The 27,930-nt window shown below is 49.3% G+C and overlaps 1 protein-coding gene across 1 annotated transcript; it reads right to left on the reverse strand.

The window, feature by feature from the left end:
* Nucleotides 1-586: 586 nt before the first annotated feature.
* On the reverse strand, nucleotides 587-27,130 carry NLRP5 (NLR family pyrin domain containing 5). Its single transcript, XM_031681699.2, has 11 exons — nucleotides 26,839-27,130; nucleotides 24,547-24,624; nucleotides 21,261-22,860; nucleotides 20,135-20,302; nucleotides 17,307-17,474; nucleotides 13,237-13,407; nucleotides 10,397-10,567; nucleotides 8,552-8,722; nucleotides 6,054-6,221; nucleotides 3,892-4,062; nucleotides 587-994 (listed from the first exon to the last, which is right to left on the reverse strand). The coding sequence occupies exons 1-11, from the start codon at nucleotides 27,128-27,130 to the stop codon at nucleotides 862-864; spliced, it is 3,291 nt and encodes a 1,096-aa protein (XP_031537559.2). The 3' UTR covers nucleotides 587-861.
* Between the last annotated feature and the right edge of the window lie 800 nt (nucleotides 27,131-27,930).

Genomic DNA, 27,930 nt, shown 5'->3' on the forward strand with positions numbered 1-27,930 from the left:
GGGTTTTAAGGAGGAGCCCCCCCCCCCCCCCCCCCGCTTTCGGAACTTGGAATCAAGTGAGAAATCAGGAGTTAGAGATCAATCACGGTGCCACCTCGGCTGAGGGCTGCTTCGCGGCTTCCTGACACCGAGCTCAGTGGAGCACCTGCACCACGAGCAGCCCCTGGCCCCCAGCAGTACGCGTACCCCACTTTAGAAAGTTCCTGCCGAGAAAGGAAGGTCAGAGGCAGAAGGCAACACATCTTTGATTCAGATCTGCGTCAGCATCCTGGCTCTTGTACTCAGTTGACTTTTTGTGATGCTAGAAAAATGTCAACTTGCATCAGCCTTCATTACCTCATCTGTGAAAGGAAAAAGGACTCCTACCTCTCATGGCTGGCTGGAGGCGGAGTCTAGGGTAGACCAGTTCTTCCTCACTACACATAAGCAAGTAATCAGCTTTGTGTTTCTATCTCAGACATGCGCTTAAATTTTTTTTTAAACACCAGCAGAGTTGTGTTATCAGAATTGGGGCCACTTTTAAGGACCTAAGTCCTCCCACCGCTGCTCCTGAGTCACAGCCCCACCGGTCAAGAAGGCCACATGGTACTTTTCCCCAAATGCTCAGTGTTTATTTGATTCTCCCTCGGCGCCCTCAGGTAGGACAGACATTTCAAAGAGACCGAGGCCTTAAGACTCGAAGGCCACGAGCCTACATCAGAGGCAAGTGCAACCGCCAAGCTGAAGTGGACGCAAGAATCACTACCAACGAGGGCTTGTGGGAGTCAGAGAAGGAACCCCCGGGCACAGCTGGCCCTGGGAAGACAGCTTCTAAGGTTCCTCCATCAGAATGGGTGTGAGTGGGGGAGGGTCTTCACGTCTTCAGTTTTTCCACCAATACCGGTCATCTTCCGCAAAAGAATACCAGTGGTCACCAATCACCATCTGGGGCTTCACTCGCTGCAGGCCCTCCAGGAGCCTTCTTATCTGAGCGGAATACCGCCATTTCCACAGCCTGGGGACCCAGAAAGGAGACACGTTACCCTGGGAACTTTCTTCTGACGCTTCCAGGAGAGAGAGACAGGTGTTCAAACAGACACATAGCATTGTCCCCATTTCACAGATAAGGAAACAGGCTCCTGAAAGGTCCGTTAGTAAAATCGAGGTCCGCCTCGTCTAACTCCAGTACTGAGTCCCACAGTCACATCAGTACAGATACGCTCTCAGCCGAGCCTTCGGCCTCTTCAGCTCGCTTGAAGGGGTCGTTGAAACAGTTCTCTTTGACCTCATCAAGACCTTTTCAGTCCACGCTCCCCCTCGGATCCTGCACCAGCGACCACGCTTGTGTTCTTTCTGGTTACATCCGTCTGCCAAAACTTAACCCCTGGATAAATCCGACTGCCGTGAGCTGGACCACACTGGAGAAACCAGCCACTCAACTGGGAGGTTTGCCATGGATATAAATGCATCACAACCAACCTCAAGCGGCCGTCTGTGCTGCCAGCAAGTTTTATGTTCCTCCAGTCAAGTCTTTACTTCCCCCAGGCACAGCTGTACTTCTGTTTTGTCTACAAACATGAGGTGCTAAATGGAAACACTTTTTCTACCGCCAAACACAGAAACCATCGTTTGCACATGAAGGAAGCACCCTGTTCTTAAAGGACCGTCCTCCTTACTCTCCTGGGAATTCCATCAACTCAGCCTTCACAGTTGCACAATATAGCAGCCCTTAAACGTTCTTGTTCAACTGGTCAACCCAGTAGACCATTCACCTTCACGGCTGAGCCTGTTCTGATACCATCTTAACAAAGCACCCTCCCTGGAGCCCACATCACCCTCCAGCCCTACCGACTGTTTTCTCTCCCCTCCAGGGTGAAAACTTTAAATAGTCTACACATAATGTTTTAACCTCTTCTCTCATTGTTCTTCAGTCCACTTCAGCTTCCTGCTCACCGCCCCACAACAAACTACTCAAAGAGGTTAATCATCTCCAAGTTGACACATTCAGTAGAATCTCTTCTCACGTCATCACAGTGGTTCACACCCTCCTTAAAACTTTGTCTTCTCACTATTGGGTGAGAGATGGGCTCAAGGATGTATTGTAAACACGGGGAATATGGCCAATTTTTGTAATAACTATAAATGGAAAGTAATCTTTAAAACTGTATACAAGTAAAAAATTTAAAACATCCTTGTCTTCTCCTAGCTTTTGTGAGGCCATGTCCCCCTGGTTTTCTTTCTCAGTCTCCCCTCTGCTCCCTGTCTTCTTTGCTGGCTTCTCCCTCTCTCATCTTCCAAATAGAAAGACAGTAATGTTCATCATGTTCTAAGGGCATGAAATTCTGACATGTGTCAACTTAATAAATTCTGATAAGTGATCTCTTGTGTCTTGTCTCTTTCACTGAGCATAATGTTTTCAAGGTCTATCCATATTGTAGCAGGAAGGTCATCCTTCCTTCCTTTTTATGGCTGAATACTATTCCACAGTATGGTTAGACCACAGTTTGTTATGTGAACATGTACGTAGATGTGTATGTTTGACAATCGGTTTCCAGTTCTCTAGGCGAGTATAGCTAGGCATGGGATTGCTGGGTTGTATGGTAATTCTTTGTTTTAATTTTTTGAGGAACTACAGTTTTTCCTAGCTTTCTCTTTAACCAGGAATTTAAAAACATAAACCAGATCACCCAGCTGCTGAAACTTTTCCTTTGGCTTCTCACCCTACTTGTGTGAACACGCACATTTAAAAACCTCTGGACTGCAAGGTGCGGCCCGTCCACGGGCTGGGTGTTGTCCGTCTCGTATTTTACCACTGCCACCTCTCTCACCAACTCCAGGTCTCTCTGGAGAGAGGATGGGAGGTCTTCCCCGGAGTCTCTGCCCTGGAGCCTCTCTCGGCCAGGAAAGCTCCTGTCCCAGATCTCCATGCGGCTGCCTTCAGGGCTCACCTTCAGCATCTGTTCCCCAGTGAGCATGAGCATCGGACTACCTCTCTGACTCCATGCCCGGTCATTCTCTCTTCCTCTTTCCTTTCCTTCTTAGCTACTTCTGCTGCAGGTAATTGCCACAAGCTTGAACATTAAAAACATTTAATTGTGGGAAAACACAGACACCCTTTTCCATCTTAACCATCTTTCAGTGTGCAGTTCAGTGGTATTCTGTATGTCTACAGTGCTGTGCAACCATCACCACCATCCACCCTTAGAGCCCTTTTCATCTTCCCCAACTCAGACTCTGTCCCCATCACTCACTCACTTCCCACCCCGACTCCGCCAGCCCCTGGGACCCACCTTTCCCCTTTCTGTCTCCATGAATTTGACTCCTCTAGGGACCTCTCTAAGTAGACTCACGTACTGCCTGTCTCTCTATGGCTGGGCTATTCAAGAGGCATAATGTCCTCAAGGTTCATCCACACCATGGCAGGTTTCAGAATGTCCTCCCTTTTAAGGCTGAATGCCATTCCATGTAGGAATAGACCACATTTCATTTATTCATTCGCCCAGCAGTGGGTACCTGGGTTGCCTCCATCTCTTGGCTGTCGTTAATAATGCTGCTATGAACACAGCTGTGCAGATATCTCTTCGTGAACCTGCTTTCAATTCTTGTGGATATAACCCCCAAGTGGGATTGCTGGACCGTACCGTCATCCTATTTTTAGTTTTCTGAAGATGAACATTTTATTTGTATGCCTCTCTCCATGCTCCCCAGACCCATCCCTGCCATGAAAAGAGGTGCCACACCCTGTACCGCCAGCACCCAGCGCAGTGCTGGAACACCGTGGGCACTTTTTGGTCGAGTAAAGATCTGGCTGATGAGGCAGAGTCTCAGCGTCTCTGATCAGCGGCATCTCCGCCAACTAGCACTTCTGTACAGAAAGGGGTTTGTATTCCAGAGGACATCCTGGGGACTTACCCGAGTATTTGCAGATGAGATGTGGGCTGGGCAAAGGCTGAACACAGCTTCCTCATTCCTGGGAGACTGAAATTGTTCTGCATCAAGTTCAGGCTGGTCAGGTGCTTGTTGCAAGAGAGGGCCGAGGAGAGGGCCTCACAGCAGCCAGAGGTCAGTTCACATGCCTCCAACCTGCAGGGCCAGCACACCCAAGACATAACCCCGAGATCTGTGATCCTTTCCTCAACCCACATTCGACTTCCACAGTACCTTTAAAATGACTATGGAATACTACTCAGCTGTGAAAAAGATAATGGAATCTTGCCATTTGCAACCACATGGATAGACCTAGAGGGTATTATCCTAAGTGAAATTAAGTCAGACAGAGACAAATACTCTATGTTATCAGTTATATGTGGCGTCTAAAAATAAGGCAGTTGAATGAATATAACAAAATGGAACAGAGGACAAACTGGTGATCACCAGTAGGGAGGGGAAGTGAGGGAGGGGCAGTGGAGGGGTGAGGGGATTAAGAGGTACAACCAACTGGGTATAAAGTAAACAAGGTATGAGGATGTTGTGCAGCACAGGAAATTAGCCCATGTTTTACACTAACTTTAAATGGGGCATAAACGTATTGAGTCACTATGTTGTACTCCGCAAACTAATGTAAACTTATAGTCTAACTGTGCTTCAGTTAAAAAAATTAAAAAAAAAAGAGTGGTGAGCTCCACCCCTAGAGTTTCTGGCTTGGTAGTTTTGGGGAGGGACCCACCCGTTTTTCAGTTCTAGTGAGTTCCCAGCCGACACGGCTGCAACCGCAGCTGGCTCTCACTCTGAGGGCTACTGGGGTCTCCATTCTAGTTGTGGAGAGAAAGGAAAGAGAAAGAGAGCCTGAAACAGGGGAACAAGGGAAGAGGGCAAAAGGAGGTGATCCCTCACCTAAAACTCACAGGGCGAAGAGAAGGGAAAGCTGGGGGGTGGAGGCAGGAAGCGCTGGCGTGCAGTTGCGAAGCGTGTCCACTGCTTGCGGGAGGAAGGGGTGATGCGGGGCTGAGACACGAGGGGGGCGGGGCGGGGCGGGGCAGGGAAAGGGGCGGGGCGGGGCTGAGCCACGGGGGCGGGGCAGGGAAAGGGGCGGGGCGGGGCTGAGCCCGGGGAAACACGCCCACGGCCAGACTGGAGTCGGAGGCAGCGGTGTGAGGCGGGGCTGGACGTATTAGGTCATTTTAAGGACTTGGGAGTCTTCTCCTAGGAACTGTGGAAGGCCCAGGGACACTGCTGGGTGTAAGGGCAGCTCTGTAGCTGTGTCCTTGCATTCTGGAGATGCGCGTTGAGGTGCTCAGGGGCTGGGGGTCAAAGTCCGTAACTTGCTGCGCAGCAGTTCACCGGGCAGAGTGAAAGGTTAACGGCCGCTGAGACGGGGTGGTGGGCGTACAGGTTTTAGATGCCCCAGTCACTCTGGACGGCGTGTGTCTGGGGATTCTCGTGACAGGACAACGTCTGTGGGGCACAGCTCAAGTAATTTCAGCTACCTATAGCTACGTGGTGAAATGGGAGTGAATGAAGGCTTAGCTTTTTGGGGGGAGGTGTTGCTTATAAAATGATATCTAAGCATTTATGGAAACAGAAAATCTCTGTAGGGAGGCTGAGCATAGAGGCAGGTGGCGGGGGCGACTGAGCCACAGGAGAAAGTCCTTCGTAGGCGATGGCTGCGGGGTTCCCAGCCTGGGTGACCTTAACCTCTGGCAGCAGTGGGGCTGTGTCCTGCACTGGTCCAGAAGGAAGGGAAGGGAGGTGCAGGAAGGCTAGGGCTTTGCTATGAAATACTTTTATTCTGATTTGAAAGGGAGTGGGGTCACTTCTTAAGCCCCGAGAAGAGTAAGGAAGGCTCACAAGCACCATGCCCAGCACAGAGGGGTCTTCCAGGAACCATTTGTTTATTTAGTGCTTACTACCTGCAGACCCTGCCTCTCAAACACCTGCCATTTCATTTGTCCATACAAAGGAGCCCAGCTGGAATTTATGCCTGGAGAAGGGCCTCTCCTACTCTGCCAAGGTTGTGTTCTGTGCAATTCGGTGGAATTATGTTAGTCAGAACATGGTCTTTGTTTGAGCGGCTTCACATCAGGGCCACCCTTCCTCCGTGCCCAGCCCTCCAAGAGGTGATCCCAGGAACGTACCCCAGTCTCCTCAGAGGATTGTTCTGCTCCAGCCCCTCACACAGCGCTGCAATCCCATTGTCCCCCAGGGCGTTGGCGGCCAGATCCAGGCTCCTCAAGTGTTTACTTCTCATGATCACGTGGGACAGACTCCTGCAGCAAGCGGCTGTGAGGTGGCACTTCACCAGCCTGCCGGGGGAGGGCGGGAGGGAGGGGAGAGAGAGATTGAGAGGGAGGGAGACTGAGATTGAGTGACAGATTAAGATTGGGAAAGAGAGACTGAGCAGCTTTTGAAGAGTGCTCAGTGGGATAATGTTCAGAAACATTATCAGGGATTTCCTTTACTCCTTCCTAACGGGAAATCTTTCTGTCCATCCCTGTGAACAGCTTAGACCAGTTTATCATCTCAGGGGAGGGCTAACAGCAGAGGGTGGGGAAAGTGTGTGAAGTGACTGGAGGCATCCTGAGAAAAAGAAGTGAGATGTGATAAAGATCCTCTGGGGCAGAGGGCTAGAGAGACAGAAGACACACAAGTATAAACTGGTAGAGTCCCTGACAGGGAGAGCAAAGGGGACCAAGTCACTAGACAGGGTTTGGGGTCCAAAAGGAGAAGGGGGTCTTGTGCTTCTGTTCCCAGGGTGAGCAGAAAGGGTGGGGATGGAAATGGCCCCTCTTTAGTGACTGGATGGTTCATCTGAGTAGGGGTGACAGACAGCTCTTATGAACTTAGTAGGCTGAGCACAGAACTGAGTCCATCTCCACGAGGCAGCACACCAAGAATGTGAAAGGACTCCCATGTAAAGATCAGGTGGGAATGACCAAGCCTTAGATGCCAGGATGGGCCAGTGGTGATGGTGAGGACCAGATAATCTCCCAGCACTTAAGTGCAATCGCAAACAAATGGCATCTCCAATGGATTAGCCTAAGTTTCTAACATGGATGGACCTGGAGATCGTCATACTAAATGAAATAAGCCAGGAAGAGAAAGAAAAATACCATATGATATCACTTATGTGTGGAATTCAAAAAAAAAAAAGGACACAAATGAACTTACTTACAAAACAGAGACAGACTCACAGACATAGAAAACAAACTTATAGTTACCGGGGGTAAGAAGGTGGGGAGGGATAAATTGGGAATTTGGGATTTGTAGATACTAACTACTGTATATAAAATAGATAAACAACAAAGTCCTATTGTACAGCACAGAGAACTATATTCAGTATCTTGTCATAGCCTATAATGGAAAAGAATATGAAAAAGAATATATATATATATATAAACTAAAAAGGAATTATATATATTATATATTACATAATATATATATATAACAGTCACTATGCTGTACACTAGAAATTAACACAACATTGTAAATTGACTATACTTCAATAAAAAATGTGAAAACTAAAAAAAAAAAAGAACCTCACAACATTATGAATTGACTATACCTCAATAAAAAGAAAACATTTCTGTAGCATGCATCAGCAGGGCTCGGAATGCCAATTTCATGTAAATAAATAGAGCAAGTCATACTCGGGGGCTACTCAGAGGTTTGGGGACTACGTTCTGTATCCAGTTCCTTTCATTTGTTCATTATTGGGGAGGGAGAGATCTCAAAGTGGTCCCATATTTTGGTCCATTAATACTACCTCTGTAATTGATCATAAGAAAATGCTACCAGGCACACCAAGATGTGCAAGGTACACGTGACTAAAACAGGGGACATAAGCTAAGTGTCCAGCTTGAGGGGATTTTAAAAGTTACAAAAGTTATTACCATTAAATGGAATACCATGTCGTGCTTCAGCTTCTATCATGGTCTGCTTGTCCTCAAGGACAGACTGTGAGACCAAAGGCAAGGTTTTGATTCCTTGGGAGTTTTAGCTTCCCATCTATGCTTGGTCGAGGAGAGGGCTGCAAAATATTTAGAGCGCTGTGTCTGCCACGTGGTAAGAATGCTTGAAGCGCTAGCTGCTGGGACCCTTTCTTTGTAACACGTTAAATGCGGCTTATGTACTCGGGAGATGTTTACCAAAATGTTAACAGGGATTATTGCTTGGTTGTGAGCTGAGAGATTTATTTCCGCTCATTGAGATCTTTTAGTTTTTCTACGGTTTGCTTGATGATGGAATATTCCTGTGATATAGAAACATTCCAGTGCGGAATGAAGAAATTTGAGCCCCCAGGAGAAAGGGCCTGAGAGAGAGACAGCCACCCACCTTCCATCTCCACCCAAGATTAACTTGGGGAAAGAAGATGTTCTGAGAAGTGAAGAGGTTTTAGAGACGGGGAAGGGCTGCCCCAGAACACCACACATTCTTCCCTGGGGCTCCCCTTCAGGACTGTCTGTCTTTTCCACGCTCATTGCAGCATCCACACGCCAACTCACCCAGAGTGTCCCCTGGGAAAAATGAGTGTCAATGGACCCTAGAACCGGGTTTTGGTGCCATCCCTCTGACCCTCTAGGAACCTCAGGCTTCCACAGGGTAGAGCTGATCCCCAGCCACCAGGGAAACTCACTCAAGGTCCTGGAGGTGACAGGACGGTTCCATCATGACCTCACAAAGAAGGTTCATCCCATTGTCTTCCAGGGGGTTCAGGCTAAGGCTCAGGTGCGTCAGATGTCTGTTGCCCATAAGTGCGAGCGCAAGAAAGCCACAGCCAGCCACATCCAGGTTGCACGCGTTTAGTCTGCAGGGCACACGGGGGAAAGAGGGGGGTCACACGTGTTCCTCGGTGTGACCTCAGGTGAGCAGCTTCTCTCGGCCTCAGGTGGCTCCTCCTTTGGGCATCAGTGGTGGGATGGATGGTGATGAAGTGCTTGGCTTAACGCCCAAGCTGGATGCCAGTCAGGACCCATCTCCTTTAAATTTTCTTCCATTTTCCTCCTGCTGCTATGACAAATCACAACAAATGTATGGGCTTCAAACACACCTATATCATCTCACGGTCCTGGCGGTCAGAGTCTCACTGGGCTGAAAACTCAAGGTGTCACAGGGCAGTGCTCCTTCTGTGGGCCCCGGGGAGAATCTGGTTCATTGCCTTTTCCAGCGTTTATAGGCCGCCCACATTCCTTAGTCCCTGGTCTCAGCCAGCACCTGCATCGCTCTGCCCTCTGTTACTACGTCTCCTCCTCGGATTCTCCAGCCTCCTTCCTTCCAAGAGCTCTGGTAATTCCCTGGGGGCCACTGGATAATCCGGGATCATCTCCCCATCTCAAAATTCTTCACTTAACCACACGGCCAAGTCCTTTTACCACGTAAGGGAACACGGTCACAGGTTCCAGGGCTTAAGACTTGCACATCATAGTGGGGGTGTGTGGGGTCACTCTTCTTCCGACCACACACAGTATCTCTCCATCACTTATTCACTGGGGGACCTTAGAGCCATAAGGGAGACATGTCATCAAAGTGATATTCTTCAACAGATTTTCTGGCTACAGCTATACCATTAATACCTGAAAAAATGTCACTCATGTGCAGTCATTGGTGGGCTAGTCGGTGGAAGGGACGAGATGGCAGGAAGCAAAGTGATCTCAAGTGGAAGACGGTGGAGCTAGCTGACAGCCCTGAGCGGGAGGAACCATCTCTCACTCATACATGCCGTCAGCACGTGTCCCTTTTGTGGTCAAGTTAGTGGCGTGATTTTTTTGCATTGTTGTGTGTGTGTGTTTTTGTTGTGCGTGTTATTTTGTCATTTAAAATGGCCCCAAGCATGGTGCTAAGGTGCTGTCTAGTGTTCTAAGCGTAGGAAGGCTGGATGGGTCTCATGGAGAAAAAACATGTTACATAAACTTCCGTCAGGCGTGAGTTGCAGTGCTGCTGGCCGTGAGTTCAGCATGGAACATAAGGTGTCTGCTTTTTGATTTTGCTCTTTTCTTTTGGGGAAAGGAGGTAATTAGATGTGTTTATTTACTTACTTTTCTTAGTGGAGGTGCTGGGGACTGAACCCAGGACCCCATACACGCTAAGCTCTGCCCTCTACCACTGAGCTATGCCCTCCCCACATAAAGTGTCTTTAAACAGAGACACAAAACAAGGTTATGTATTGATTGACTGAAGGAAAGTCTGGGACCAGAGGCTCCCAGGAACCTAAGCCTGTGTTCCCCCAGGAAAAAGTGTCTTTACAGAACGTAACTACCATGAACTATGAGAGTAGGGGGTATCAGGATGAACCAGGACTTCCCGCTGTAAGGAAACACAGAGCATTGTCCACGGAGGGGAGAACCTGGGAGATGTCCGCAGGGACAGGATGGAGCACTTATCCCTTCATCCTGACACCCTCCCCCTTCCCCGCCCACACCCTCCCCACTCCCCGCCACTTTGTAGCAGAGCAGTGGTTCCTCCCAGGGCGGTGTGGACTCACGTCAGCCTCTGCAGACCACAGCCGGGCAGTTTCAGGGCCCGACACAGCAGTTTCAAGCCCTTGCTCCCCAGGCTGTTGCTGGACAGGCACAGGTGCGTCAGGCTCTGGTTCTTGGTGAGGGCCGAGGCCAGGTCCTGGCAGTCGGCGGCGGTGAGGCCGCAGTTCCCAAGTCTGCAAGGAGAGAGCCCCAGGAAGGGAGTGACATTGTTCTTAAATTTCCATCTCTCCCTCCCTTGCACGGAAGGGAGAGAACCTCCCCACATCTGGTGACGTCAGTCCATGTCTGCGTGTAGCCTGCAAACTCAGCTCCGGTGCTTCAGCCCCCACATCATACTTTAAATATCGTTGGTGATTAGGATCTGCCATCAACCACCAGAGGAAGCCCACGGGCCCTGGGAACCTGATCTCTGGCTGTTTTCTCTCTCCCCACGTGTCCTTTGGTGTGAGGTTTTGCAGGGATGAGGGACCTTCCCATTTAGAAGTACCTACATCTAATACATCATGACCCATAGAAATAAACTAGCCGTTCCATCTATTCGTCAAAGCTTAAGAAGCAGCAGCACGAAAAGAACAGCTTGGTAGCACGTCTCCCGGTGCGGAGAAACAGGCACCCTGCAGCACTGCTGGTGGGAGTGTAAACTGGTGCAGCCCCGGTGGAGGACAGCGTGGAGGCTCCTTAGAAAACTAGCAATAGACTTACCATACGACCCAGCCATCCTACTCCTGGGCAAATATCTGAAGAATACTCTAATTGGAAAAGATACATGCACCCCAGCAGCACCGTTTACAGCAGCCAACACAGGGAAGCACCTAAATGTCCATCGACAGATGGCCAGATAAAGAGGATGTGGCGTATGTACAATGGAATACTACTCAGCTGAAAAGAAGAAAATCATGCCATTTGCAGCAACATGGATGAACCTGGAGATCATCACACTAAGTGAAGTAAGCTGGACAGAGAAAGACAAATACCATATGGTATCACTTATATGTGGAATCTAAAAAGCAAATGATACACACGAACTTATCTACAAACCAGAAATAGACTCACAGACATAGAAAACAAACTTACGGTTACCAAAGCAGAAAGGGGTGGGAAGGGATGAATTAGGAATTTGGGATTAACTGATACACACTACCGTATATAAAATAAACAACAAGGTCCTACTGTGCAGCACAGGGAACGATATTCAGTATCATGTAATAACCTATAATGTGGAAGGATATATATGTGTACGTGTGTAACTCAGTCACTTTACTGTTCGCTGGGAACAATACAACACTAAGTTAGCTGTACCCCAATACAAACTTAAACAGCAGTACTTCTGTCCTGGGGCTGCGATACGGGCAGGCGAGCGAACTGCACACACCAGGCACTTGCGCTGTGTTATCGGTGGCGGTTTCTTTTGATGAGGGAAGAAACACTATCTGGGTTGCACTTGAAGGGGATCAGGACAGGCCATCTCACAATACATCACATTGGCTTAAAGATTACTTTGAGCTGAAGGCAGCTGAGAAAAATCAGACACAGGAAGCGTTCCCTGTCCTCCCCTATCAACCTAAAAGCAGGGCATACACTTCCCCCTCTCCTGGTACGGGAAAGAGCAACCCTTCTCACCGAGGATGGAGAGGACACTGAGATGAGTCTTCCTTCATATAACCCTCATTTTCCATTAGTTCCCCCCATAGACTTCCTAGTCACCTTCCCGTAATTTATCAGCCCTAGAGGCCCGATGCCTTTCCTTTGACTAGCTATTTCTCCACAATTTATGACCTTTTGTTAAAACGATATGTAAGCTAACTGCTTCTTTGGGCTTTTCACTTCTTTTCTGTGAAGCCCCCAAGCACATTAAACAAAAAATTAACATTGATAAGATCTGCATGACTTTTCTCCTGTTAATGTCTCCACTGTCTGTTTAATTTGCAGGCCCCAGACATAGAACATAAGAGGATGGAAGAAAATTTTTTTCCCCCACCTCCCCTACAGGTTGATGGAAAGAAGGTATGTTGGCTTCCACTGTGATTTTTTTTCCCTCCTCTGGGATTTAAAGGGTAATTTGTGCCATTTGGTTTTCAACTTTTGCTATGACTTTAGAACCAAAGTCCTACTGATGGAGGATGCTCCTGCCATGGCATGCTTTGGAAGTGGTGGGGAGAAACAACCTGGTCCAGACTGCAGGACATCAAGGAGAAAATAGATCAGTTCCTTGGGTATCAGACAGGAGCTCTTGTTTTATTCCTTGTGACCTCAGACAAGAGACTTCTCTTCTTCCAGATACTGTTTTCCTCGTCAGCAAGTGGGTTGGAAACATTCCTACCTGGTAGGTGGTTTGTGAAGATAGCATTAATGGAATAGAGCGCTCAGCACGGAGCTTGACGCTTGAGGGTACCACCGATGGCGGCTTAATCACAGCCCTGCCGTTCTTCGGGATTTTGGCATTGGTGGAACTTTCGAGCGTGTCATACAATATTGTTAACTATAATCAGAATACTGTAACTGGATCTCCAGAACTTAGCCTTCTTATAAATGGAAGTTTACACCCTTTGACCAACATCTCCCCATTTCCCCCACTCCCAGCACCTGGCAACCACCATTCTCCTCTGTTTCTTCAAGTTCGGCTTCTGCTCTGTCCTTCTATATCAGTTTGGGGTCAGGAGCAAAGACACAGGTGCTAGTTTTGGGTTCTTTCTCCAGCTTCCACACTGGGCACTCCCACGAGGTCCCGTCTCCTGTTCTAACCCTTGAGGTCAGCCTCAGCCAGCCCCCCTCCCGGCTTCCCCGTCACTTGGCTGATCCCAGTTAAGAGGTGATGATTCTGGTGGAAGGAAGTACAACTCACATCAGCTTCTGCAGCGTGCACTGTGTGGCCTTCAGGGCGCCACAGAGCGGCTTTATGCTCTGGTCCGTCACCTTGTTTCCTGCCAGGCTGAGGGATCTCAGGCTGACGGATGTAACCAGGACTTGGGAGATCTCCTGACAACAGGTGTGGCTTAGTCCACAGAGATCCAACCTGCGGAGACAGGCAATGTGGAAAGACATCCTCATCGCTCCCTGGAAGCCACCCATTTCCCCCCCTCACCGTACACCATCCGCTCTGTCCTGGATGCTGTTTGCTCTGGCCTCAGGGTCTGTTCCTCTTTGCCACCTCCCTCCTCATCCCCAATCCCAGGTCTTCCTGTGGTTCAGTTTTTTCGTTCAGGTCTCCTGAGTGTCACCTCTTGTGAGTCAGTCAGTCTCAGTTCCTTACTTAACTGTGCCTGCCCCACCTTACCCCACCCTCCCCTCTCTCCCCAGCATTATTTTATCCACAACAACAATCATTGGCTGACAGTTCATATTTGTACTTAAAAAAACTGAAATATATCTGACATATGAAGGTGTCTAAAGTGTACAGATTAAGTTTAAAGGGTTGATTTGATATGTTTCTATGTTGCAGTATGATTGCCAATGTAGCTTTAGCTAACACCTCCGAAATGTCATATAATCATCTTTTTTAAAAAGTCTTTTTTGGGGGGGAGATTTGTTTGTTTGTTTATTTATTTATTTATTTACTTAATGGAGGAACTGGGGATTGAACCCAGGACCTCGTGCATGCTAAGCACACACTCTACCACTGAGCTACACCCTCCTCAATCTTTTTTTTGTGTGTGTGGGGCTAAGTAAGGTCTAGCCTCTTAGCAGACTTGATGTTTACAACATGATACTGTTGTCTGTAATCATTGTGCTGTGCGTTACATCTCCAGGACCCACTGTCTGTTACTTGCAGGTCGATACCTTAGGTAGGGTATCCTCAAGGTCTGACGTGTCACTTCCCCTGCTGCTGTGCAAGCAGCTTTACCTTCTGAAAAATGAGGGTAACCCCGCTGCCAACCACCGTGGCAGTTGTGAGGATTAGAAGAGCTAATTCCCACGGAGCGCTTAGTCTCTGCTGCAGCGGGCACCTGTGCAAACCCGGGTGCGGAGCCGGACTGCATTTCCCAGCCTGCCTTGCAGCGGGCATGCTCACACGACCCAGTTCCCGCTGAGAGCATGTGAGGGGAGGTGATCTGAACCACTTCCGGGTCAGCTCCTCGGGCTCCCTCTGCTTCCATAAGCAGACCCTCTGAGCCCAGCAGGGTCTCGGCAGCTGTGTGTCAGTGGTAGAAACCGTTAGCCTGTTTCTGGCACAGGACCGCCCTCCCACACCCTTCCCAACCCCCCTTGGACGGTTTATACAAACAAGAAATGCCCTTCTAACGTTTCTGAGCCATCGCACAGTTTCGCGTCTGTTGGTCACAGGACCTAGTGCACGAGCACATGGAAAACGGGATGAGTTCTTTGCGCTGTGGAATTTCAGGTGGACATTTTAGAGTCTCCAAACGCACATGCTTTTGGTGTGTGCATGCGTGTGTATTTTTTTGGTTCACTTATTTTTGTCGCCCTGTGCTAGCCTGTGAGTACGTGAGAACAGGAGCCTGTCCCATTCGTCAGCACAGCCCGGAGCCCGTGACATCCTGTTAGAGACACAGTAGGAGCTCTGTGCTTGTTGAGTGCAAGAAAATGGACCTCTGGTGCAGCCACTATGGAGCACAGTATGGAGGTTCCTGAAAGGAACTAAAAACAGACTTACCATATGATCCAGCAGTCCCACTCCTGGGCATATATCTGGAGAAAACTAATTCAAAAAGACACCTGCACCCCAATGTTCATAGCAGCACTATTCACAACAGCCAAGACATGGAAACAACCTAAATGCCCATCAACAGATGACTGGATAAAGAAGCTGTGGTACATTTATACAATGGAATACTACTCAGCCATAAAAAGGAATGAAATACTGCCATTGGCAGCAACATGGATGGACCTAGAGATTATCATACCATACCATGTAAAGTAAAGCCAGAGAAAGACATGATATCACTAAGAGGAATCTGAAATGTGACACAAATGAACTTATTTATGAAACAAACAGACTCACAGACACAGAAAACAAACCCTTGGTTACCAAAGGGGAAAGGGGGTGGGGAGGAATAAATTAGGAGCTTGGGATTAACAGATACGCACTGCTATATTTATATATATTATCAGATAAAAACAAGGTCCTACTGTACAGCACAGGAAACTATACTTAATATCCCATAACAAGCCATAATGGAAAAGAGTATCTCTATATATGTATAACTGAATCACTTTGCTGTACGCCTGAATCTAAAAAAGAAAGAAAATGAATCTCACATTGAGCTTGCAATCAAAATCCTTCACAGTGTGGCCCAGTCTGTCTTTCCAAGTCATCTCCCTTTGAGAGGTTAGCCAATCACCCCCTCCCTTCTCTCCATCCAGTCACACCTTCAGGGGCATAATACGGGCCAGGTGCTGGAAATAAAGTAATCCTGGGTGCTGGGAGTAAGCAGTAAAAGAAACAGAACCTTCCCATCCCGGTGAGTTACCACAAGTTAAGCTCATTACGATTCCCAGAAATGGGCTGTCACCTCCCACCATTTGATTTGCACTCTCTCTTCCCTTGGTCCCACATGGCCTCCCTCCTCCTCTTCCTTTCTGACAACACGTGTCTTATTTATCCTTTGAATCCAAGCTCTAGTTACCCTCTTTGTGAAGCACTGAGAGAGAGCTGGTAGCCCCTTCCCCCTCATTCGCAGGGATGGCTGCAGACCCCACACAGAACTGGGCAGAGGTCTGCATTGCCTTCCTGTAGGCACTGCTGTGCTCTGGCTGACTTTCTTCGGTTACATTTTAAAATGTGCGGTTCGCGAGTTACAGAGCAAAAAAATATGAATGGTGCAAAGCGAGCTTCTCTTCTGCAGTTGTGTGTGTCAGCTAACAAAGCGGAACAGACCTCATGCTCACCTGTCTCAGAACACACTGGAAGCATCAAGCAGTCGTTGCCTTTAGTTCAAGCTAATCTAGTCGGCAGAACTGGTGCCCGGGATTTACAAAACTGGGGTAACTGCCCCAAACGGGGAATAACCAGAATGTCCCTGGGTTGGCGAATGGCTGCACTGACTGGGCACATCTGGACCACTCAATGGTCCTCAGCAGTGAAAAGGACATACCGCTGATACACGGAACAGCTTAGGTGGACCTCAAGGGCACGTACAGTTGGAAAAAAGCCAGTCTCGGGCAGCAACGTACTGTATGATTCCACTTACACAGTGTGGTTGAAATGAAAAATTGTAGAGATGGCAAACGTGAGTGGGAGTGTGTCTGTACTTACTTATACACACACAAGGGAATACTACTCAGCCACAAAAAAGAGGAAACACTGCCATTTGTGACAATACCCATGGAACTTGAGAGTATTAAGTGAAATAAGATGGAGAAGGACAAATACCATGCGATTGCACTCATAATGTGGAATATAAAAAAACTAACAAACCAACCAAAGAGCCCCCAAAGAAAATCAAACAGAAACAAACATGTAGATACAGAGAACAGAGTCGTGGTTGTTGGTGGGGCTCAAAGGGGGTCAACGTCATGGTGGTGGATGGAGGGTAAGTTTCTGGTGGTGAGCACACTGTACGGTGTGCAGAAGTAGAAATATAAGGTACACATCAAGTACACATAACGTCATCAATCAATGTTATCTCAATACAAAATAACTTTTTATAGCTTAAATAGAATTGGTTTCTTCCAGAAAAAAAGTCGGAAGTTACTTTTTAATTGTGGAGAAGCAATACATAAAATAAACAAACGTAACATAAAATTTACCACCTTAAGCATTTTTGAGTGTGCAATTCAGTGGCATTCACCATGTACAGCTGTTGTGCAACCATCACCACCAGCCATGTCCAGACTCACAACTCTCTTATATATTTTAGCAACTTTCTGTGGATGATTATTTCAAAAAAAAAAAAAGTAAAAACAATAAACCCCTGGAATCAAAAAAGCAAAAACCACATCCCCAGGACTTACCTCAGGGACTCCAGAAAACACTTTGGGTGCCTTAACGCGGCACACGCCATCATAATGTCTCCTTCTTTCAGGTGAGTGCTTTCCAAGTCCAGGCGTCTGATGTTACGGTTGATAATAAGGGTCATCCAGAGATGACGGAGACCAAGGGAAATCTGGGCACCTTTAAAGCTACGAAGGGAAGAGACAATGGCGAACGAGACATTTGGGTGCCACCCAGTGGTGCCCTAATGCTTCCTCCTTACTCTGCCCATTTCAGCTCTGGTCTCTCTCATTGTTTGCTTTTACAGCTGACCCTGGAGGAACATGCGTTTGAGCTGCACGGGTCCACTTAGACACGGATTTTTAAAAAATAAATATATAAAAATATACACATAGACTGTCGTGTGCAAAAGTTGTGTCGAAGTGGGTGGCCTAGCCTCGCGTAGGGACGAGGTGAGTGGCAGCCAATGTACAATTAATGACGTGTTAGTTTTCGTACTGTTTTACTTATAACTTTGCTTTCAAAGAATTACGTTACTGTGGAGTATGTCTCTCGTAATTGGAGAAAGTGCGTATCAGGCTATCATCACAGGCAAGTGGTTTAAAAAACATAACCATGTTACAGTGTTGCCGATACTGTGTTATGAATATGACCCGTAAGGTTTGCCATAAAAATTTTGTAACGATTTGTTCATTAGCGTGCAGGCAAGGCTACCACAAAGCAATCATATTTCTGTTTTCTCATTATCAGTGAACGCATCAATCGTTACACCTGTAAATAAACATGAACGTCTTTGTCACATTATCTTTTCGTTTTTGCTGTCTAGAGTTAGCAATACGTATCACATCTACAGGGCTCTATGTCATGTAAGAGTGCTGACGTAGCTTCTAACAGGCGATCCATCTTGTCAACAGCATAAACTTGCAGTATCGATAAACACAGTGCTGTACGTGCATTTTCTCTTTCTTATGATTTTCTTAATAACATTTCCTTTTCTCTAACTTCCTTTATTGTAAGAATACAGTGTATAATACACACAACATACAAAATATGGGCTAATCGACTCTATGTTTTGAGTAAGGCTTCTGGTCAACAGTAGGTTATCAGTGGTTAAGTTTTCGGGACGTCGAAAGTTACGTTTGGATTTTTGACCTCGTGAGGGGTGGGGGTTGGTGCCCCCAACCCCCGCATCGTTCAAGGGTCGGCTGTATTTAACTGTACTTAATTTTAAAGCAACAAATACTTGAGTACCCATGATGCATCAGGCACTGGGAAAAGAGTGTTCAGTGACACGAGTTTTCTGTGCCTGGTGGATCTTAACCCAGCGGGGAAGACACAGAGCCAAGACAAAGCGTTGTGCTTACGAATGACAAGTGCTGTCTGTAGTCCATTAAGAACAGAGTTACAGGCCTCTAGTCAAGTTCAAGTTGAAGAAAGAAGTCAAATGCCGGACTATGAGCAATGTGACATCATTTGGATTAAAACGTTCATACGCCACGATGTATTTATAATTGGATGCAAACTGATGAGCACACGTGAGAGTAAGCAGGGAAGGAGGAAGCTGAAGGGGCATCAAAGGGCTTCTCTCAAAACCCTTTGCACTTCCTGGATCGCTTTACCGTTGTCGTGTATGTCTTTTTTAGGGGGGAGTTTAATTAGGTTTGTTTATTCATTTTTTTTTTTTACTGGAGGTCCTGGGGATTGAACCCAAGACCTCGTGCGTGCTAAGCGCACACTCTACCACTGAGCTGCACCCTCCCCGCCTTGTCGTGTATTTCTGTTGTGTGACAAATCCAGTGATGACATGGATTAGAGAAAATGGCAGGGTGTAACCAGGGCTCAACACGGGGGCAGCGACCAGGGAGGACTCCCCGGGGGAAGCGGTGACGGTGAGGACGGGAGTTACGTTTGGTGCAGGACTTGGGTGAACAGCATCCTTCCTTGTTCTGGGACCACTGAGTTCCTGGGCTCGGCCCAGCTTCAGGAAACTAGTTAGAGACAGAGTGGGATTTTTTGTTTTTGTTTTTGTTTTTTCAATTTTCTCACTTTTTATTGCAGTATACTCAGTTTACAATGTTGTGTTAATTTCTGATGTACAGCACAGTGACTCAGTCATATATATATGTGTGTGTGTATGTATGTGTGTGTGTGTGTATGTGTGTGTGTATGTGTGTGGGTGTGTATATATATATTTTCATATTCTTTCTCGTTAGAGGCTATTACAAGATACTGAATTAGTTCCCTGGGCTGTACATTAGGACCTTGTTGTTTATCTGTCTTTGTATGTAGTAGTTGGTATCTTATTTACAACAGAATGACTTGGTGTAGTCTTGAGTGTCACATGTGCTTTGCTTGGTCTTTGAGGGAAGAGTAAAAAATAGAACCGTTGCTGAAGTAGAAAAAGCCTTTTATCTCCTGCTCTAGGTGTCTGGCAAGTACCCTGGGGTCTACAACAGACCCAGGAACTTACTTGGTATTTAAATATTTGTTACCCTATTAATTAGCCTAAAATCATCAAGGACTAACTTAAAGGCTCCCGTAGATCACACACTTTGATCTTGCCTCATGCTCTCCCATTTGTTGAAATGAGCTCCCTTCATTTTCTCCCCCATTAACCAACTCCTATTCATACTTCAAGACCCTGAGTAAATGAACCCACCTTAATAATCCCTTCACAAGGGATTTAGTTGCTCCCCATCCTGTGCTTTTGGGAGCTTGGCTCCTCTACCTTCCCCAACACTTATTCCCTCCGGATACATTTGACAGATTGGTCTTCTCCCAGTAGGTGGGAGAGGACAGCTGTGACATAGCCATGCAAAAGGGCATGCACTCGGGGTGGAAGCCTTACATCAGGTTCTGTATTTTACAGGTTGGCTGCCTCAGCTTGATGCAGAGGGTCTTCATGGCCAGGTCATTCAAGATGCTGCCGCTCAGGTCAAGCTGTCGTAGGTTTGGGTGGGTGCTGAGCACGTCACAGAGGGTTTCCCAGTGCTGCTCGAGGCGCTTGGCGTGCAGCCTGCAGTGGACAAGGAAACAAATGTCTGCTCCACGTGCGATGGCCACGACAGTGCCCGGGGAGAGAAGCCAGTCCCCTGGGGCGGGACAGGGACGGCTTTAGGGCTCTAAGGCCAGTTTCTCAGATGTCACCTCACGCTCGCAGACCCACCCTGCCTCCTGCGTATTTCGATACCCAGGGGCTATACCACCAGCTCTCAAAGAAGATTTGCACTTTACTTATAGCCATCCCCCCACCCCCCGCAATGTAAAATGGTGCAGCCACTATGGAAAACCGAATGGAACTGCCTCCAAAAATTGGAAAGAGAATGACCATGTGCTCCAGCAGCTCCACTCCTGGGTATACACCCAAGAGAACTGAAATCAGGATGCTGAAGAGGTATTTGTACTCCACTGTTCACAAGAGCCACGTTGTGGAAACCACCTCAGTGACCGTCAATGGATAAGTGGATAAAGAAAACGTGGTGTATGTGTTCACAGTGGAATAGTATTCAGCCTTAAAAAAGAAGGAATCTAGAGGACGGTAGGCTGAGTGGAATAAGCCAGTAACAGAGACACTCACAATCTCACGTGTGTAGAATCTGAAATGGTCGAGTTCATGGAAGCAGAGAGTGGCTTGGTGGGGGCCAGGGGCTGGGGTGAGGGTGGGAGAATGAGGGGATGTTGGCCAAAGAGTACAAAGTGTCAGTTTTGCAGGATGAATGCATTCTGGAGGTCTGACGTACAGCAGTGTGGGTCTACCTAGGAGGGTAGCCTTAAGTCCCCCCCCACCAACACCACAAGGAAAATGGTAACCAGGTGAGCTGATGAGTATGTAATTAGCTTGATCGTGATGATGATTATTCCAAGTACATCAAAACACCAAGTCATACATCTTAAATGTGTGCAATTTTTACTTATCAGTTACCCCCCCCCCAGGATGGAAATAAAAAGAACAAATCTGCGGGGGGGGTACTCACCCTTGGGGAAGGGTGGGCCACGTCTCAGCAAATCCATGCTTCGGGAAGATCTCTCTGACATCCAACCGAATTTTCTGTAAGTGCTGGCAATGCTGGAGACAGAAAGAAGACGCCATCAAGTCCACTGGCCGGCTCATCTGAAGCCGCACCTCTTGGACGTCGTTCAGTGCCAAGCGGACGAACTCATCATCTTGAGTCTCAAAAAGACAGCGAAAGGCTTCGAGGAAGTCTGAGGGGGCAGCGGTGCTGGCGTGCTGGCCCAGCAGGGAGATCCAGTGCAGAAGCGCCCGCCTCACCCCCAGCGGGTAGGAGCACCCGAGGAGGGCGTCCAGGGTCGCCGTCACCTCTTTGCGCATGAGGCCAAACAAGAACCTCTTCATCTGGGCCACGTGGACGTTGGCGCTCATCTGTCTGACTTCCGCCACACTCTTCATTGTCTCCGTGAGCAGAGGGCAGGGGCCCCCCTCTGCTTCCAGCCCTTCTAGAACATAGAACAAGGCAGCACAGAACTCCTGGAGGCCGAGGTGCAGAAACGTGTAACAGCCTTCGCGGCTGCTGTCTTGAAGGAGGACCCTCATGTGTAACAGAGCGGAGAGCCTGGGCTCCTTCAGTCCGTGAGCACCCAGGTCGTCCCTGTGAAACACGAACTTCGCTTTCCACACGCCCTCCGCAGCCATTCGGCACAAGCCCTTCAGCGTGACCCCTCCGTCCTCACTGACACAGCACTGGAATCCATCCTGCAGGGTGAGCTGATGGAACACGAAGGTGGCGTACAAGCCCGTGAGAGTTTGGCAAGTCGGAGGGAGGCCCTTGCCTGAGGCCTCCTGCAGCCTGAGAGCCTCACAGACCAGGGAGCACATGGCTGGGGCCTGGCACTGGTCCAGCAGCTCGTGGTTGTCCACCACCCAGCGCAAGGCATGCTCCTCTCGACACTCACGACTCATATGCCCGAGAAGCGACTGAATCCTTTTCTCCATCGAGAGTCCCCCAACCAGCAGGTAGCGGGGAGCCAGGAGCAGGGGCTGGAGCTTCTCCACGCCCGCGTCTGTGGCCATGATTATCAGGGAGCACTCGGGGAGCAGGACCTTCCTCAGCAGACTGCGCATAAGGAGGGACGCGGGCTGCTTCCCCGCCCAGTCTCCGCAGAGATCCATGTCATCGTCTTTGAAGGCCAAGTCCAGGTCCTCAGATCCATCCAGCACAAACAAGAGCCTTTCAGGTTGGGACAGGATCTCCTCCAGTGGAACCTGGGCGTCTGGCCACTCTTTGGAGATGAACTCTGCAAAGCTGCTCTCCCCAGACCACCACGTCTCTCCTGCGTGGAGGAAGAAGACGTAGGAGAACGTGTCTCGGTAGAGCTCGCCTCGGGCCCAGGACAGCAGGACCCTCCTGGCCAGAGCCGACTGCCCGGTTCCTGCCTTGCTGTGCAGAACCACAGTGTGAGGACGAAAGCCCACTCGGTCTGGATGAAAAGCCCCCAACAGCATTTGCACATCTGGACAGTCAGAGGCAGAATCTTCGAAGCTCGAGTGTGTGTCCGGCTTTGTGGCGAATTTTGAAATCACGTGACTCTTGTAGGCCTGTCGGTCCTCTGCGTGGCCTGAGTTGGACAGGAGAGGGGAGAAGAAAAGCAGGAGACAGAGTGTGAAGAAAGTCTGGATTTTAGTAAAAAAACTTGGGATTTGCAGATACTAACTAGGTCCTGCTGTGCAGCACAGGGAACTGTATTCAGTAGCTTGTAATAACCTGTATTGAAAAAGAGTACGTATAACTGAATCAGCATGCTGTACCTCAGGGACTAACACAACACTGTGAATCAACCGCCCTTCAGCGAGCACGCCCCCAAACTCCAAACAAAAAGGCCAAACAAAAACCATGGACCTAGCAGATCCTAAGTCAGAGTCGACATCACGGTTCTTCTGCTTCGTCCCAGCGACACGCTGGAGAGGAGCTCTGATCCTCGTTCAGAGGCCACGTCCGAAGCTTATGAACGTGCTGCAAAGAGCTCTGTGTGTCCCTTAAAGCTGATCTCTCTTTCCAGCGCTGAGTACCTGATATGGTACAGTGTTGTCTGTCTCCCCCGGATAGACCCCACCCAGGGACACTGCCATCAGCTGTTGCATCTTCAGTGTTCACAACAGCGCTGGTGCCCTGTGGACACTCAGCTCAATGAGCAATCCACACTGAACACTCGCATGCGGTCTCTGAAAGACAGGGAAGCCGAGGAGGGGTGCACGGCTCTGCGTTCCAGACCTTAGGACAGGAAGGATGTCCAGTCCCAGGCCACTGTGGAGAAGCAGCTCTGCGTGTCGGGGAGCCCTGCCCCGTGCACGGCGAGCGCCGCCTCGACGCTGGGTGCAGCCTGCCCGTGCCTCCAGGCTCTGCTCTGTGGCGTCTCTCCAGCCAACACTCATCCGTCAGCGTCTCTGTTTCACACCGCCCCAGGTCACTGTGACCTGTCGTCTACGAGGCCTCTAGGACGCAAGCAGATCACTTGAGTGATGGTAATAGACAGGACTCACGCTGTTTGAAGCTTACATTTACACTAAACTTGGAAGGACTGTAATGGGATTCTGAGACTCCGTGAGCCACAACGCCTCAGACGTTAGCTTTGAAGGGTGCTTTCTTACAGCCTGAACGAAGATGGATCAAAGTGGGGTTGGCCCAGACTCTTTCTAGGTGTGAAGTCTCACAGTCAGTTCTGGCTGCTGGACGACCGGCAGGACACAGGTAGCGGTGTGGGCACTCGTGGGAAGTGCACGCTCTCCGCACGAGCCTGCCTCTCTGCCCCTCTGCGTGGCCCTCGCTGGTTTGGCCTTATTTGTTGGTTTGTGGTCCTTCCCCCCACTGAAGCGCAAGGGTCAGGATGCAGGGGGTTCACGTGACCCAGGTCCACGATGTGCTGGAAGCACAGGGCAGTGCCTGGCATGTCTCAGCACCCAACACGGGGGGAGTTCTAGCGAGTGTGGCTTCATGCCATGCGGTTCTCTCCTCTCTCCGCCAAAGCCTCCAGAACACATGACCGGGAAGCGCTTGTCCGGGTAGAATCATGAAGTGGGAACCCACTGGGTTGCAAGAAAGCCCGAAGGCCACAGAGCTCTCTCAGACTTAGACTAAGACAAAGCGCAGTTCGCACACCCTCAGGGCCCATCCAGCCAGCCAACAGCAGGATGCTGGGCCAGAGGGAACGCTGGACCCCAGAAGCCATGGTTCGAGTTCTAGACGCACCGCTCACTCATCGCCGGGTGTCTTCAGACACACGCACTTCCCCACCACCCACACTCACCTGCCTCTTCTTCCGTGATTGGTCCTTGGGCAGTTTTTGTTGGTATAGAATCTTCTGGCATTTCAGCCAGCAAATATCCTGCAATAGAGAGAAGATGAGACAGCGCCTCAGGAAAGTCACGGGAATCACCCAGACCAGGGATGAGCGTGCCCCCCACCCCAATTACGGAGGCAGCCAAGCCCAGGCTCAGGACCTCATGGTTTATTCCGCGTCCAGCCTGCAGTGAAGACACTGGAGCCGGATCCTGAAATGACACCAGCACAGGGAGGCAGCGGAGGCTTGTAGGAAAGAGTGTCTGGTTTTGAGCAGGTCCATGCACACTTGAGTCCCATTTTTGCCATATGGTCTTGGGTAAGACGTACAGTACGTTGTGGTTTGTTAAGAGTCAATCTTCGAGAGTCACCTGGAACACCCCTCTCGAACTTCAAACCAGTGAATTAACTACTCACTAGATGCCCGTAAGTCACCCAGACAGAGGACTCTTCAGCTCAGGAGTTCCAGTGCTGACTCCTCTCCCCTCCGCCTACTTGATGCAAAACGTCCCTCCCAGTGTTTCCTGGGATCAGGCGATGGAGCCCATCCACCCAGGTTCTCGTGCTGGAAGCCTGGGGATCAGGGTTCCCTGCTACCGTGTCCCTCTGTACGTTTACTCCTCAAAGACTGCTGTGTCTGCTTCCAAAAAATCTTCCAAGTCCACTTCGACTCTTTCTTTAAGCTGCCATTGCCACCCTAGTCCAAGCCATCTTGGACTTATGTCTCCCGTGGGGCACACAGCGACCTCCCAGCTGGTCTGACCACACCCGGACCACTCATCCCTTCAGCAACAGTGCTGAAATGTTGGAATGCCACCTTGATGATTTCTCCCGTCCGTCTTTAACACAAGTTGCTTCTGCTTTGCTGTTAAAATTATTTTCAAGGTGCCGACTTCTGGCCTTTCCCTCTGTCCTCGTCTGCTGACACATCCTCTCCACGTCTTCGTGGCCCGGCCAGCCTTTCCTTGCTAAGGGCTTCAGCACGTTGCCGTTGCTGAGGATGTTCTGCTCTGCCCAGCTAGCCCGACAAACTCCTTCCCTTTGTTTCTGTCTCAGCCTAAACCTTCCTTCTAGAAATTCTCATCTTCACGTCCCTCCAGCCTGGGATGGGAACCGCTCGTATTTGTGTACACCATCCACTTAAAACAATCGCCCATTTATCCCTCTTCTCTGCCACACTGAAAGCTCTAAACCTCTGGCACGTGTGGCACGTGAGAGTTTCAAGACATGCTAAATGAACATTAAGCAGTCTTTGTCACACATTAGCTCATGAACTTGGCCGAGTCGTGCGTCTCGGTAGAATGTCTACTTGAGCTCCGGCCACGGGGAGCCCGTTTTTTGGGTGGGTTTGAGAGTGAATAGCAGGGCCCCTGACAGGTCCAACGCGGAGTCTCGGCTGGAGCGCTGATCAGCAAACATCAGCTTTGATTTAATTTTATAGCCCTCGTTCCTGTGAGCAACACTGACATGTCTTTCCACCCCGGGCGATTTTGGGGCTCGGAACACACAGCTGCTGTTAACGCCCTTGGCCGGACCAGGCAGGCGGTGGCCCGGGGGCTTCAGGGCCAGCCCCCTGCTTGCACCTGGGACCCTAAGGTTTTCTGTCCACAGCTGAAGGAGCGAATTCCCCCGACAAAGGAGAGCTATTATTTTTTTTCTACTGCCTTTCCCCTAAACACCTCAAGACAGCTACACAGCTTGATCTAAGTGCATCGCTGTAATCTGGGCACTGACGCTCTGAGCGAGGGTGAGCCTCGGACAAGCTCCTTGAGTCTTAGGCCCTCAGTCTGGGCAAGACGTGAGGGAGACGCCGTGCACAGCCGTCAGTGTCCTCAAGGACACGAAGCTTTGTCGGCCGCTTCCCACACATTAGCTCATGGGGCCTTTGCAGCAGCGCCTGTAAGCCTCACAGTTGCTGCCCCAGACGTGGAACCCCGGGCTCAGAGATGGAGGCGATTTGCCCACAGCCACCCATGTGGTGGCACCGAAGCTCAAGCGTGGGACCTCTGCCTCCAGATCCTGTCTGCTAACTTCAGCCGAGTTCTGTCCAGGTGGAGGGCTTGCCCGCCCATTTCTTCCCCTTCACTGCTTCACAGGCCAGGCCTGACCTGAGTTTCCAGCCGGGGGGGGGGTGACCAGCGAGGTAGTTGCTGTAGAGGGGCACCCAAGGAGAGAGCAGCGGTCCCCACCCCATCCCCACGGGGACCTGCGATCGCCTCCCTTCCTTCCCTCCCCTGGCTCAGCCCCAGGGCTCACTCACTTTTCATCTCATCCCTTGCCATCTCAGAGAGTGCGGACAGACTCATCTTTTCGAAGATGTCAGTGGATATCTTCCAGGCAAAATACCCCTTGTAATGCTCGTGCAGGAGGGAGGTGAGGCGTTCTGCGTCTGCGCCGTCCACTTCAGCCAGCGGGAGAGAGCCCGCCGCGGGCTCGGCAGCGCTCTCCCTCAGCAGTGCCTTGAACGTCTGAAACTCTTCTTTGCCGAGCTGCTTCAAACACCACTGCAGCCCGTAGCTGGAAAAGGAGGTTAGCAACCCGGCTTCTCCCATCCTAGCACGAGGCTGAGGGCTGAGGGCTCAGGGTTTGATGGGGAAGTAGATCCTTTGGTTAAGTGAAGCGAACGGGACCTGCAGGGAGAGGGACAAGATTCGAAAGAGAACCTCGCATCAAATTCTCAGGTTCAAGGCAGTAGGGTATTGCTCAGTGGTAGAGCGCGTGCTCAGCATGCATGAGGTCCTGGGTTCAATCCCCAGCACCTCCTCTAAAAATAAACAAGCATAATTACCTAAACCCCCACTGACATTAAAAAATAATTAAATAATGCAACAACAAATAAATATTAAAAAAAATTCTCAAGTTCATACCACTGACCTCAGTTTACTCGCCAGACGTTAGAACGTTCTCTATTCCTTTTGTGAATCATACCGAGAGAAGACCAACGAACTGGTCACGATTCCTCATAGACTTAAAATTTCTTGACACTGTATCTGTCTATCTTGTTACTTGAATATGAGCTCTGGGGTGGTTTACTGCCTGTGTGCCTGGTTACTGAAACATCACCTGGCACAGGGTAAGATTCAAAACACTACCACTAAAAATAGATCAACAGGTGTCTTCTGTGCAGCACAGGGAACTATGTTCAGTATCTTGTAATAGCCTTTAATGAAAAAGAATATGAAAACGAATGCATGTGTATATACATATGCATGACTGGGACGTTGTGCTGTGCACCAGAAATGGACACATCGTAACTGACTGTACTTCAGTTAAAAACAATAGTGAAGGCAAGTGTGAGGTGAAAGCAAAAACAGAAACACTTGTCGGTGAATGATCTTCGCTAACAGGCAAG

Source organism: Vicugna pacos, chromosome 9 (assembly GCF_048564905.1).
Source record: "Vicugna pacos chromosome 9, VicPac4, whole genome shotgun sequence".
Lineage (NCBI taxonomy): Eukaryota > Metazoa > Chordata > Mammalia > Artiodactyla > Camelidae > Vicugna > Vicugna pacos.

Coding starts and splice junctions, on each gene's coding strand:
- NLRP5 (XM_031681699.2), bottom strand. CDS start 27,130: ATGGGAGAAGCCGGGTTGCTAACCTCCTTTTCCAGCTACGGGCTGCAG. Junction 22,861..24,546: donor AATCACGGAAGAAGAGGCAG/GTGAGTGTGGGT, acceptor TGTCCAACTCAG/GCCACGCAGAGGACCGACAG. Junction 10,568..13,236: donor TGCACGCTGCAGAAGCTGAT/GTGAGTTGTACT, acceptor CTCTCCTTGCAG/ACTTGGGAACTGCGGCCTCA.